Source organism: Cottoperca gobio, chromosome 4, assembly GCF_900634415.1.
Source record: "Cottoperca gobio chromosome 4, fCotGob3.1, whole genome shotgun sequence".
In the NCBI taxonomy this organism is placed as follows: Eukaryota; Metazoa; Chordata; class Actinopteri; order Perciformes; family Bovichtidae; genus Cottoperca; species Cottoperca gobio.
This window is the reverse complement of record NC_041358.1, coordinates 19,227,910-19,243,288: the sequence shown is the minus strand read 5'-3', so window position 1 is coordinate 19,243,288 and position 15,379 is coordinate 19,227,910. Positions and strand designations below refer to the sequence as shown.

Below are 15,379 nucleotides of genomic sequence, written 5' to 3'. Positions count from 1 at the left end.
ATGTCCTCATTCTCTGCAGCAACTCAACAACCCACCGCTAAAATATCGAACCTCCAGCAGACAGACACAAACCTGCACCTGAGCTCAAAGAAAAAGGGAGAACCACCGCTACAAAAATAAATAAAAATGAAATTAGGAATGGATTGGACTTTCATGGAAGACAAACAAAAACGGCAAATGCTCACATACAACAAAGGGGAAACTAAGATCAGGGCTTTCCAAATGTGTATATATATGTGTGTGTGTGTATATATATGTGTGTGTGTGTATATATATATGTATATATGTATATATGTATATATATATATATATATATATATATATATATATGTGTATATATATATATATATATACACATATATATATATACTATATATATATATATAGATATATATATATACACATATATATATATATATATATATATATATATATATATATATATATATATATATATATATATATATATATATATATATATATATATATATATATATATATATATATATACACATATATACACATATATATATATATGTGTATATATGTATATCTATATATATATATGTGTGTATATATATAGATATATATATATCTATATCTATATATCTATATATCTCTTCTCCTCTGCAACCAGACATCTGCCTTTAGGCTTTGCAGTAAGGGCGGTAGCTCCTGCGACCCCCTCACTTAGCGTTCCTGTCGAGAGTAAAGGGCAAGCTTTAATGCTCGCCATACAATTACAATGTGAAAATGGCCAAGGCTGAGTTTAAGTGCAAACAAAATGAATACATATTACGTCAGTGGTATAAGAGGCTTAATGTGTGGCCGATAATGTGTCAATGATTGACAGAGATAGACGTGACAGCTGCTAGCCATAGAAGAACATAAGAAATTAGCTGTAAAGTTGACTTGTGTTAATAAATGTACAGTGTCACACACACACACACACACACACACACACACACACACACACACACACACACACACACACACACACACACACACACACACACACACACACACCCCCCCCACTTCTGTAATCGGCGTTGCAGCTTGGCAGTGCCTTCAGTGAAACAGCTCAACAGGTTAAAGCTTCACAGATCCACAGAAAAAGGCATTATATTAAAAGATCGGTCTCTGGATTCTATAAATTAATAAGGAATCATTATTATGAAGATTGATTTCCCCTAATAATGGCTATTCGATTTATCCAGAAAGTAATGGCAGATTAATTGATAATAAAAAATGTGTTAGTTGCAGCCTTTAGCTTTTGAAGATGTAACACCCTTTCTTTTTTCCATCATTTCTTTTATTCTTTAATGTAACTATAAAGTAAAAGTACCTTAGCAATCAAAAAAAAAAAAGAAATACCTCTCTGACTTCACAGCTGAAAAGACCTGGGATTTTCACACACTGATCACACCTAGCCTCCTTTCACTAGTGCTTCAACATCCAGTCAGTCAGTGTGAAATGCATTTTCTCATTTGAGGATTCATTGGACAGTTGAGCTCTGTTGAGGGCACTGAGTCGTTTTAAAGGTTGTAGAGCTTACATTGCAGGTACAGTCATCACATCATCACTCTCTTTATGTGTGAAACTGCCAAAATGGGTTGAAACATCCGTTCCTGACTTGTCGATTAAAGGCTTTTGCTCTTACATTTCAATGGCTGTATATCTCTCTCACTATACTCTTCAAAACACTTATTTTATTCAAGCCCGTTTACTGGATGTCGCTATTAACAGAAACTCAAAAGCATGGTCTTTTAAGCAGATGATTCACTACAATGATACTGTGCACCACTCATTTTCTAACATACTTCAGTTCAACACTCACTGGAAAGCGAAATATACCAGGTGGTCTTCTCAGTGACTGAAACATGATTAATACTTAAAAATGTCGCCGGACATATATGATACAGGGCTGGCTGTTGATAGATTTGAGTGTCGAGTGTTGCTTGTGAGTGTTAGTCATTTTTCCTGTACCTCTCTTTGATATACAATGCACCAGGCACCTTGTTGTCCTCCTCTCCCTTTGTTAAAACATTAAATTATTCCACTCCTTCAAATTATGCAATGTTTCAGCTTATAGTAAGCCGCTATTTCTTTGCAGAAACCTAGCAGGACTTGGCCTTTTAGTTGCTGTAGTAACAATGCACTCACTCTGTCATTATGTGACTTTGTACCACAGAATAAATTGGCCCCAAGTAATGCTATCCAATTAAATGTAGCTATAATCATTAAAAGTGACCAAATGATATGCCGATGTTAAAGCTACACTGATAAAAATAATTGCTGCTTTAACCTAAATTAAGTGTGGTTGCAAAAATGCTAACATTAGAATGGGGAAAACAAGAAACATCATGGGCCTTATTCAACATTTCACCTTTTGACAAAAAATAGTTACTAAACAGACCTCCATGCACCTCTTCTAGGGCGGTGCTTCCCGCCCCAGCAACGCCCCACCCCTGGAGATTCAGATGGGAGAAGATTTAGTCTTTGCACTGTTCCAACAATCACCAACTCTGGTTTGGTCAAAATATAACCTTAATTCATAGAGTTAAATGTAAAGATATGCCGGCTCTACCCAACTGTGGGCTGCACAACGGAATGACTGATGGATGATTCGCTGTCATCTGCGATAGGGCTGAACAATTAATGGGAATTTTTCTCAAAATTCCAATTTGGACGAGTGCAATATCCAAATCGCAGGACGAGCAATCATTGTTAAAGGCAAAATATGTGTCAAAATACCATTCTGAATTAAATATTGCGATGCGGCAAAGACAACCTCCTGACGACCTACAAATCATATTCTACATACTTCTGACACAATCTTTGTTTGGTACAGATCCTCACAAAAGAATCACAAATCATATATTTTTCAATGAAAATGTGGACAATGATGTAAAAAAATGTATTCCCCTCCAAATATGGTGATCGTATGGCCAAATATTCACAATTCTATATTTCTTCTACTTAAATGTTTTTATTTAATGCTTTTGCTTTGTTATATGGATAAATCACAGCTCCTTTGTTTTCACCCCCGTGCTGTGCCATGCAGTGCGTCAGCTCGTCCAGATGCTCGCCACATTTCTTTTTACGTTCATACCTCATAGGCGGGGCACAGAAACTCTTAGGCGCTGCATCTAAGCAATGGAATGGTAGGTGAAACTCTGAACTAAGAATATATCTCATCTACCGGTAATGTATTTATTAGAGAACATAAGTACTGCTGTAAGTCCCTTTTGATTTGAGTCAGGAAAAACGGTGATAAAAGTGAGCGTACACAGGGACTGCATGGCTTGCAGTTTAAATGTCCTGTGTATTTATTATGTAACTGTTACATAACAACAAATCTCAGACTATAGAGGGACTCATCCAGAAGTGTATTCATTTCTTCTGCCAAATAGAAGAAAGAACTGCTGAATGTGAACTCCTAGACTGTGAAACATTGAAATATGTTTACAAGACGAGATCTGTGGAGTTGGTGCCAGGAAGAAAATTTCCAGTTGAGCAATCTAGTAAACAATTTTATAAAGCAAATAAGAATCTGGGTCAGAATGATGCCCCAGTGTTAATTATGGCATTTGATCAAAGAGCTTGAATGAGTTTGGCTAAACGGATTACAATCTGCTTCTCTTACCAGCTGCCATACTGTAATTAATGATTTGTAAGGTGCTCAAACACCAGCTTATCAGTTTGCTTTTTTGCACATGGTGCGTAATCAGTGGGGTTTGAATTGAACTCTGTTATTTGTGAGCCAAAATCCCCCCAAAAAATCGCTTGTAATGAGCCTCGTTCCTCCGCAGTCACTCGTCAAAAGCAGGGATAAATAAAAGTATCAATTAGTGCATGTTTTAGATGTCAAAGCTGCTTCAGAGTAGATGCTCTGAGGTCTGGAATAATTACCTCAGCTTTGTATAAACCATGGGAAGTATGTATCCTGGTGGGCTCCTAAAGAAAGGGGGCTTGATGAAAGCAAAGCCCATCTTACGTGTTTGCAGTTGTGTGCTGCTCTCCCTGATTGAGGCAGAATAAAGAGACGATAACATGACTTTGCTGTGGTTTCATGATGTAACATGTTTTTAATGCCTGTGTTTTTCATGGTATATTCCATAATTACTTTGGACAGAAAGTCAAAGTGTGGAATGAAAGATGAAAAGAAAGTATTTTTTTTCTGTCAAAGCAAATGGAAAAACAGGATAAACCTGCCCAAGCAAAGTATTTAAAAAAATAAAGCATTGTAATCACTAAAATCCTTTCTTTCCACTGGCATTAAGCGGGATCTGTTCCGGCTTATGTTTATCTGTAAAGATGACAAGCAGGTAAACAGTCCAGCTAAATTATCTTTAATTCTTTATTTACAAGCACGATGAGGAGTGATTTAAAGCGAAATAAAAGTGACTTTGTAATAATCTGCAGCGAACTTACTCAAGTAAACCAGTATTGAATCTCTGGTGATTGCAGACATATCGAGTTGACAGAACTGATTTCAGGGAGTTTGTAGATGTTTCAGGCAGATTTAGGCCACTGACTATTCCAATTTAATCACAATACTGTATACCGTACAGACATGTTTTCCGTATCCATTGTTTTTTAGTTTTTTTTTATCATTGCTTTGCACAGTTATCCAACTCAGGGTTGTCAAACTCATGCCAGGGTTGTGATGAGTTCCAATGTAGTTGCTATTCCTATAAGATAACAGCAACAAAGGAATCATCCATAGTAAACAACAACACCTTAGACAATATGCTCTTGTAAAAAATGGCCTGTTTTGTTACACAGCTTTGCGAGGAGGTGGCTAGATACAGGCATCTGTACGACTCCTTGGTGTGAGATTACAAAGACGGTGAGATAACAATAATAATTTCAGGAGGGAGAGTGCAAAGACACTCAGCAGTGATAAGCAAACTGCAAAAACAGCGAAAGTAAATCAAGGACAGATTCATCAAGATGAAGGAAAATGTCAGGAGTCCAAGTAGAGATGCTGGCGAGGTGAAATGTCCTCCTGCCCTACGTCTGGGACTACGGCTTTGTTAATCCCATATCTATCCATGAAAGGTGGCTGGTAAATGTGTGTCCTGCTTCACAGACAGCAGCTGTTGTCAGCAGTGTATATAACCATATATTCCGCACGACAGTGACTTGAGACCTTTTGATAATTTTATAAGCCATAAAAAAAACCTGTCACCATTGAAGGACATAGTACCTGACAGATGACCACAGCTTCTGATCTCTTTTGAAGGAGTTCACTTTTTAACAGCCACCTTTCAAGCCTACACGGAGTGAATAAGTGATAATATAAGAACACTTTTGGATGAGAAAACAAAGAGAAATAAACCCGGAGAAAACGTTTTATAAGGTTACTCTGTTTTATGAGGATATAACGATGAAAGCCCAGCAAGTTGTTGACATCAGTGGTTGTGGGCTGAGCACAGGTGCATTGTGTATTGATGTTCAGCGGTCCCACAAAGGTGTGTTCAATTATTAGTCACTTAAGGTTTTGATCGTTGAGGTAGGCAGGTTGCAAGCCGCCTCACTACACTTCAAAGCTGTTTTTACATAGATCAAGTTTCAAAAATTGTGAGAGCTAAATCCGCACTTGACTTTTTTGCTGTCAATAATAAAAAAAAACAGAAAAAGAGGAAAGGCTGCCTTGAGGCTCCTTCAGTAAATCTTGCCTTAGGCCATGGAACACCATGACCTAGGTTGTCAATGGGCAAATCGACTGGTCCGTGAAGACTTTCTAAATGACCTGGACTTCTCTCTTGTGTTATTTTTATTACTAGCCTTTCTCCATTGTTTGCCACTTATTTTTCACAATTCCTCAAGGACAGTGCCTTCTCTAAGGGGAGAGCCTGGACTAGACCATTGTCCTCCACCCGCTCTCCTGACAGGCATTTTCTTGGCATGGTGGGTAAAGAGCTTTGTGGTTAGTGCCAAACTGATTTCCTCGGTGGCTTTTCTACTCGTGCTGGCGGTCTGGATGGCATGTTGACTACAGCTAAAGAGCCAAACTTGATTGCCTCTTTTCCCACTCATTATTACAGCATGTGTCAAAGAATATGATGCAGTTTCTTAAGTGCAAACAGCGCTGGAGTGATGAGTAAAACAACTGCCTTCAGACAACATGACCCAGCATCATCATGTTGTACAAGTTACAGACCCATTGTCTGCGCAATTAGCTTTCAAAAGTAAATTGCTTTGAGCTTGATAATGGTCACACAGGAATCTGGTCGTAGACTACAGCCGATTCAGAGATGTTTCATTACTTGTGGCTGAACTGAAGACCTCTATCTTCACCAAGATAAAACAAATAATAACTTGATGGGTCCCAGTTGTCCTTACTTGTTAAGTTTAAACACAAATCGAATAATATGTTGGTGCAGCTCGCATGCATGGACACAGTCATACCACAAACTGAGTGCAACATTACATTTACATCAGCTTTATGCATACAGAATCAGGTGTTATCACGCCACCTGGGAAGAGGAAAACAATGTTGTGTCTTTACTATGAACACATTTTTTGTACAATTTTGTGCAGATATAGCCAGGAGTTGTAATTGTAAAGTACAATATGCCCAATACTGTTTGCTTTTACTGATTAGCCTATTTACAGTCAGTCTACTGGATTCCTATTCTGTATTCCACTTTTTTGCAACTTTTGGTCTGATGTTTCATCCTATACACTGCATGAGTAGTTTTCAGTGGCCGCTGTACTTCTGATGCATTATTTACTGATGCAGTTATTTTTTTGGGCTTTTCATACCTTTATGATAGAGAAGTGCAGATTATGAAGGGGGGAGAGAGAGAGGGAATGACATACAGCAAACGCCACAGGCGAACCAGTGGCCACTGTGGGCAAGGACTAAGCCTTTGTATATGGGACGCCTGTGCTACCGGTTGAGCTACCGGGACGCCCCATTATTTACCATTTACTATTTTAACAGACTTTATGTATTATAAGTCGCTGCTCAAAGGTTTTCTTATTCAGTTACTTAACTTAGAAACCAATCTTTTCTGGGCTCTGAAAGGTGAACGTCCCAATTACAATGAAATGGTACTTGTGAAAGTGGAGCTAGATAGTTTCTTTCTAAGTGGTTTCTTACATTGTATTCCCCGAGATTGGTTGAAGGAAACTCTCTTAATGTTAACATTTCTTTTTAAATATAAATCTCAAACATTGGGATGTTTGTGACAAATACAGGTAGAAACACTCTAAATCAACTGCTTTAATAAAGATATCTAAGTCTGCTCAACCAGACCTTTCAACAACTTGTCAATGAAAATAATGACAAAGAAGCACTTTCACATTGCCCACTTAGAAGATCCAACAACAGCAAAGCCATCCTTATTCACAACTATTACTCATAGCTCTGGCTATTTTAGGCTTTGAATCTTAACACAGCTGTAACAGGTCTTTTATGACTCACTTTCTGGCACCTTACACATGCGGGCCTATAGCTAAAATGTGATACTTCCTTTGGTCCATATGCTCTCTGGCCTTGCATAAAGAAAAATCAATATAAGGCAAACATTTTCAGGATGTCTGGTTGTACATTAAACCTCAGAACCCACATAATCCTGAGCTAACAGTGAAATGTGCCTGCTGAGGAAAGAGAGATTATTTATTATCAAGAGGGATAACGGCAATGTTTCTAATGGAAACAATAATCTTCTGTCGGCAAACTGTCGAAATTCAAGAACGTCGACTTTCCTCACGTGTTTTTCAAAGTCGGACAACAAGCATGCGTCCAGATCTAACTGAAGTGTCTCTTGTCACTCTAGGTGCTACCTATTGGATGGGATCTCTAAAGGAGCCTGGCTGAACCGCTCAAGCATCATATTCGCAGGAAAAGACAAGTGGTCCGTGGACTCGCGTGTGTCCATCGTGTCCAGCGTCGGAGACAAACATGAGTACAGCCTTCAGATACAGAAGGTGGATGTATTCGACGACGGCCAGTACACATGCTCCATTCAGAGTGAGCGCAACCCACGGCCAAAGCTCCTCAACCTAATTGTAAAAGGTGCGTATAGATAGTCCTTTATGGGCTGAACTGGCACTTCTCCGTGCGTATGTGTTGTTTTCTTTGTTTGAATGAACTCAATTCTTCATTTGCCATTAGTAATTACTGATGGATTGCAGTTGTCTGCACCTCTATGCTCTCTGATATTTGATGAATAATTGCTTGCTTTTCTTTCTGTCCTCCTCTTCCTTATTTCAATCCAACATATATTTTGTTACTTATTACACGGATCATTTAGCTAACAGACTTTCCATAGCGTATCCGACAATGTCTAGTGTTGTCCATGTACCTAATGGTCACAGGTGTATCCGACACCATCTGTGCTGCAAACATGTCTTGTCACTCTCTTATACTGTGAGTAAGAACAAGAGCCTGAGCTATTTTTTGTGTGAAATAATAAAACAAAATCTTTTCATCAGAGAACTTTCTTCTTTGGAGGCGAACTGACATTGCAGGGTACATTTTGTGCCCGTGGGCTATGCAACACAAAGTAAAACTGTGTCGGTTTAAATGACTGGAGGCAGACTATGTAGCTTTAATCAAGCCTCCCTGGGATTTGTCACAGCAGGTAACAAATAAGATGTCGTCAGACTCTTAAATTAATTTTGTATTGTTATTGATATGCTGTATGTGTCATTGGTTGGCAGGTGTTAAAGCTTTGCATTTCAGACTTTAACATAATAAAAGTGCCTTTGAGCTCTTGAGAGGCCGTCCAAATTGGGATTCATTATCTGGATCTCCGCTTCTAACGAGGTCAATAGGTGTATTTGTGTTTTATGGGACATTAAGAAGGCTGTTGTGGGCAAAGAGAGCGAATTGACGACAGCATCCTAATGCCTACTTGTTGGGGTAATAGGGTGGTGGCTGAGTTTGTATGTTGATACCTCAGACTGTGGATTAGCAGCAAGAAAACAGCCTCATTGAAAATCCATCCTCCGAGTGCCATGTTCTATTTCTTTAATAGGCTGATGCGAACATTTACCACGTGCATGGTCCACTTGGCTCTGCATATGTTTAGGTTGGGAAATTAATGGCGTTGTCAGACAACCGGTCAAATGAGAAGACACTTTTTTCATCACTGTTTTTAATGTCAGTATTTATTTCACAACATGTGAAGACCTGCACTCATTGGCCACTGATAACACCCTAGTTGTATCCCTGAGCAGATATCAGATGTATTACAAGTTCATACCAAATTATTCTCATTCAGTTCAAGCCATGGTTAGGATTTCAAAGGAACATAATGTTGGAATATGCATACTTTCACACGGGCAGTATAGTATTAATAGAAGAGTTAAGGGTCAGACACACCGCTTGTAGAAGTGTGAGCTGTGTTATGTGAAATGTAAAAGTGGAAACAGCTCTCCAGCTGGTATTGCCATTAAGGCATATGGAGTAAGCTAAATAAACTACCCTGGTACAATAACACTAAAGGTTGTAAAAAAAGAGAAACAACTAGAAAAGTATCATCTATTCACAAACAACCTTGTTGACAGTTTTTTGGTAAAGTGTCATCCTGCGAGGTTGCAGATTTCACTGGGGATGAACAGAATAGTCATAACAAAGCAACATTTACCTTCTCAGGTGTCCATACCTGTTACCCCTCAGCTCATTTTTATTATTCCACATTTTCTAAGCTGCTGGATATCATATGTCAACATCCATCTTCTTGCACTGTAACTATAAAATTAAGTGGGTGTAGGGTTTTGTGCTGTGGTTTGATGTGGTTTTGTTTGAATGCCCTGAGTGACTTTTTTTGTTTTTTGTGGTTGGCTATTAAACTGGCAGGATGGCTGATGAGAAGAGTGCAACTCCCCTCACTACCCTCACTTACAGTGTTGGTTGTTGATACACACACATTAGCTCAATGCCTAACATATAAATGCAATGCTCTATCAGCACTTGTCAACTTGTCAGAGAACCACGGCCTTTGCAGTAACAGCGAATGTCCCATTGCTGAAAGGTCACAGGGGCAATCCCTTCCACTGCCAATGTGTCCATCAACAGCCTTATGTCTTGTTAAAGTTCCCTCAAGCTAACCTTCCGTGTGTACTGCACTCCACCCTTGTTTCCACTGTGTGATGGTTAAGTCACTCAATCTAACTTAAACTGATCTATCGAGCTCATTTAGATGTGTTTAGTTACTGCTCTTACATCCCGCCCTGAATGTGCTTCACAATAAATGCTTTTTAGATCCAAGGCAGTAGTAGGCTTAGAAAAATTATAATTCAAAGTTAATACAAATGGACTGTAGTTCTTCCAAAACTATATTTTCTGCAATTTTTGTAGGGAAGCTTTTATCACATCTTTAAGAAAGATATATCAAGGAGAACTTCTCCTTGGTATCATATCAGCACTTGGCAACAACAGATACCCAGAGTTTAGGCATCAGGAGAGAAAAAGTCATATCAGTGTATCCCGAGATGTTAGTTGCCGGTGGAGAGTTTATCATCAAATGCCCTAAGATGGTTAAAAAAAAGGTCTAACCGCAAGTCCAGTTATGACAGGCAACCCCTATGATGGATTAGTCAACAGAATTGGCTAAATGGTGCCCTATCAATGTCCAACTGTTTGTTTCCTTTAACTTATTGTGCTCCAGCTTTCAAAATTGCATCATTGTCAGTCCATTAAAACAGTGGAACTCTTTCCCGATGTACGGCCCTGTGAGTGAGTGGACTGTGTAGTGGCTGAGTTACAATTAGTGCCATTCACACTGACAGTTAGCAGAGCTGCTTCTCAAACAAACAGTCACTTTACCTTTGCTTCAGAGTGTACTGTGATTCTAAATATACATGTGACAAACCACAGTCAGCTGCTTGGCAGGCAGTAATGGTCACTACAGGACCATCATGTTTTTGTAGTTGTTGCCTTTCTGAAGTACATTCTGTAATGGGAATCTTACCAGGGGTGTTTCGGGTCATGGCGGCTCCTCGCCACTGGCCATATGGCCACAATCAAACTGAAGCTAATGTGCCAGCTGTCAGCTTTATAATACGTTTCGCGATGCCCAGAATTCCTAATGGATGTGACCTAGTGGCTAAGATTTGGCAATGGTTTGACCTACAAATAGCAATTGTTGCTCTACAGTTCACAAATGTAACATGTTAGTAATTTCAGTCAGAGGCATCTGTCACTTATATTCATATTCCACCAAAAAAGCTTTATTTGGTTAGATCAAGCTTAGAAATAGCACTTTGTTTTTTAACACCTGACCAACAGTCTACTTACAACTTCATACTTAACACATTTGCAACCAAGAGTCTTGAAGCCAGAGTCATAATTAGACAATGGTACAAAAAAAACAAAAATAATTGACAACAACAAAAAAAGATGTTTTCACTAAGATGACGATTGGACAATATAACAGTATGAAAACACATTTTTACATAGAGTTCTAAATAGGCTTTGTACTTGTTACTTTTACTGTTATCTGTTATTAACGAAGTATGATGGTGTTATGATTGTGTTATCTAAATCTGTTACTGCGGAGTCATCAGGCAAATGGGTCCTAGCCGTTGAGACAAAGCTGTGTATCAGACTGTGAGCTGCGGGCAGGAAGTATGTCGAAATACAGATGACTCACTCCAGCTGATAAATGACACGGCTCTCAAGGTAGTTAAAAATGTGCTTCATTCTATTGCCAGCCACTCTGTCATTTCTTTATTCATGTACGGCGACAACATATGTGTGCTGTTATGTTACCTCCATAACAGCACACCATATTGCACTTTTGTTTATTTGCTTTGTCAAAACTTCAAGTGTTGTGAATCATTACCTGTCACTGTGCGATACTTGTGTACATTTGCTTAAGCCCACTCATGGAGAACAGAGGGATTTCTTTACAGATGAGATGTAGCAAGGGAGCAGCTCTGTCATGTTGCAGATGCTTCTGGGAGCACGCTGTTTTTTGTTTTTTTTTATCTGGTGAAAGGGAAAGAAAAAAGCCAGACACTTTAATCTGGGCTTTTCAGTCCAAGCATACACCATTTATTAATGCTGCAACACGAATGTTACAGTTGAAGTAAAAGGATTTCATGGCTTTGGATTTTTTGGCACTTTTGCTTTGCTAGACAGTGCACCGTGAGGAGTAACACAGAACATTGGAGCAGGCAGGGATTACTGTATATGTATGGAAATATGCAATGGTCTCAACCCATTTCAGGTGCATGGCAGGGTCCTTGACCAGCTCATCCTCCGAGCAATTATGCTTATCTGGAATGTATATCTATGTCAGCGGTGCTGCGAGGCTTTCTCGTGTTCCGTCATGTTATTACTGTTCTGCCAACACATTTTATATTTCAACCCAGTGTTTGGGGCGTTGACAAAATAGAAGTGTGGAACTGTAGCTGTGTTTATTTAAGGGGAAGCCATCATTTCTTTAACCGATGATGGAGATGGAAAATATACTTAGCACTTTGCTTCATAAATTCCTAAATTCATGCATTTGTGAACAGTGACGAGTTAGTGGTTCGGGAACGCACTGAAGGTTCTAAAACTTAGAAGCATGTTCTTTTTTAGAAATGAGTGTTTCCCTTTATTTTGTCCTCCCTGTATCAGCAAATAGGTCTTTGGCAATGAGAAATAGCCATTCATTTTGACATTGGAGCCACAAATAATTCTTTGTCATACATCCCATGGGGTTTCTCCATAACTAAACATTACAACAGTTTTACAGGGATTTCTAGTTATCGTCACACTTCTTAACACATGAATCACATGCTGCTGCATTAGAGCAGGAGGTTAGATATGGCTCTGCCTGCTCACTCATCTTTCAAAAACATGTCATATCTGCGTGACATTTATCCCCCTCAGAGACCTAGTGTCACCTCTACAAATTAAATGTTTGCATCCGTGCATCCCCCTGCATAGCTTCATCACCATTGAACAGCGCCCATGAGAAGTGAGAAAATTGTGGAATTCCAACACACTATATCTTTGCTTTGAAATAAATCAAAAGTGTTATATGGTGGTGGTGAAAAATCAATCAATAGAATACAGTAGGTGAGATTCAGTATGATAGACAAGACGATAGAGAGAAATATATGAGAATAGTAATGTTCTGTACAGTGATGCAAAGGCAGAGTTGCAAAAGTGTTGCTGCGGCATCACAACAATCATCTTACAGGGCACACCATGAGCTCTACCAGTGTCGAAATGGGTCTCTCACATAATCTCAGCCAAGAGCAATAATCATCAGGTAATCATCAGGGCCATCAGGGTCTGCTGTATTAGTAAAAGGGTCCATGTTTTCCGCCAGGTACATTTGGCTCAGGTAACTGCTGAGCAGTTAAACACTTCCTTTAAATACTTGACTTAACAAGATTAAACTAAGAGGGTTCTGCCTCGTGGCCCTGCACTGATTACTGAGTAAAACTGCGATATCAGTGACATCACTGACAACCCAATGAACTATGACCATTGCAGACTCCTGGTCCACATCAGCCCAGCTCTTCTCTGCTTGTTTTACTCCTCTACTCTACCCCTGGTCTTCATCTGCATATCCTCATCTCCACCATGTATACACTGACCTATTTACAGTCTACCCTGACCATTATCTGATGTAGGATACAGAGGAATGAGAGATTGGTATCAGGCCCAATCCGCCCTTCTACACATCACATGACTACCCTCCATCTCAGCCGACAATGTCCCCCCCCCTTCCTCTCTGTTAATTAAGATTGTAGATGTGATAATGTATTAAATATGCACAGCACCTCTCATCTAAGAATATCTTGTCACAGTGAGGCGGGGGGGAAGAGGCAGACTTCCCTTCAGCAGGGACTGCTTACATGGGCATTGGTAATGTGTTTGAAAACTGTAGGCCAAGGTGTTGAGCTTTTATTAACACAAGTGCCTGTTCCCAGCATGCATCTGCTACCAAATTATCACAGGATCATGCCCTATCGAAATGAAGTGCAGTTTATCTTTAAATAATTTTATGTAAGGCTTTACAGATGCCTCAGGGTGATGCAGTTCCTCATAGGGTTAACGTTTTCAAAAATGTGAGGCATAATCCTGTATGTGATGAAAATGCTTTGGACATTAATATGGATCAGAGCGGATCCACAGTGAAAACTCATCGCCCACGCCCATTGAGTGAGTCAGTGAGGGAGTGTTTCTCAGCAAATAGTAAAATGGAGGGTTAAACCTCCAGGTCGTCGCTCCTCTCTTTGATGTCAGGACAGAGATGGAGTATAATTACACAGTACGGTATAATAAGGCCCAGCAAATCACAGTTTATTCTTAATATGCTATGATTCTGCCACTCTCTCATTAATTGCCGGGTGCATTTTTAAATATTAATTTTCTCTTGACCTCAGTCCGAAAATACATTCCTGTCGACTACACTTTAACACAGCTCTCTGAATTAATTCAGAGAATGAACACATTCAATGACATTTCTCCCTCATTTACCGTCGCTTTACTGTGGATTCCCCTCGAGTATTGGCTATATCAATACTATAAAGTGTAAGCATAATTGCGACCTAGCTCTACCTTGCTCTTTATTCAATTAAAAATAGATTGCACTGTGTGAACATATTGGTTAAACCATTTCCCATTTAAACTTGATGTTGAGTAGCTTAAACAGTTTAATGTTAAATCATCTATATTTCATTGAAACGTAGCAGGACATTTTGTCAATAGTCGCTGTGATTCACCCAAAGATGAAATTGAATGCTGCTATTAGACTGGCAATTTTCTATAATAGCCTATAAGTGTTATAAAAAATGAACAACCGAAGAAGTCATTCTCCTAACTGAACAGCCATTTCAGTAAATGAGGGCCCACCCACAGGTGTGCAGACTTAATTTCTTAACACCGATATAAAGTGGTTAATGTAGATCACTGGTTAATCTCCTCTTGCAAAATGCTTACATGTGCAGTATAGTATGACACATAGAGTAATATGTAAAGCAATGTGCTTACGATAACATAAATGTTATAGCCTTTTGACACAGCTTTGATTTTGCAAAGGGCGCAAAATGTACTTTTTTGTTCCACGGCCAAAAAGCTAGTAAAAGTTCAAAGTCTAGCAGCCACTCAATAGATCGTATTGATTGTTTGGCTGGTAAATGGTACTATCCCCATCAGCTGGGGAAGGGGTCGGCAACCTGCGACTCCGGAGCCACATGCGGCTCTTTAACCCCTCTGCAGTGGCTCCCTGAAGCTTTGACAAAGAAAAACATGGAAATAAATAACATTATTTTTATGTATGTTTTTGTTGCACAGTGGACAATCTTTCAAACGGAACAGCTCTTATCATGGAGTTCGACGTGATATTGTGACACTGAAATACATTTAATAAAATTTTTACATTTGGTCCACTAAAATATGCGTCACATTCTC

General features: G+C 39.2%; 1 protein-coding gene across 5 annotated transcripts in view; it reads left to right on the top strand.

Moving 5' to 3' along the window:
* The window catches only part of negr1 (neuronal growth regulator 1), a 134,790-nt gene that overhangs the window by 33,610 nt on the left and 85,801 nt on the right, over nucleotides 1–15,379 (top strand). For all 5 annotated transcript variants that reach the window (XM_029429314.1, XM_029429312.1, XM_029429313.1 and 2 more), the window contains exon 2: nucleotides 7,794–8,032. In XM_029429314.1, coding sequence (XP_029285174.1) covers nucleotides 7,794–8,032 — 239 coding nt within the window. The remainder of the gene's footprint in view (nucleotides 1–7,793; nucleotides 8,033–15,379) is intronic.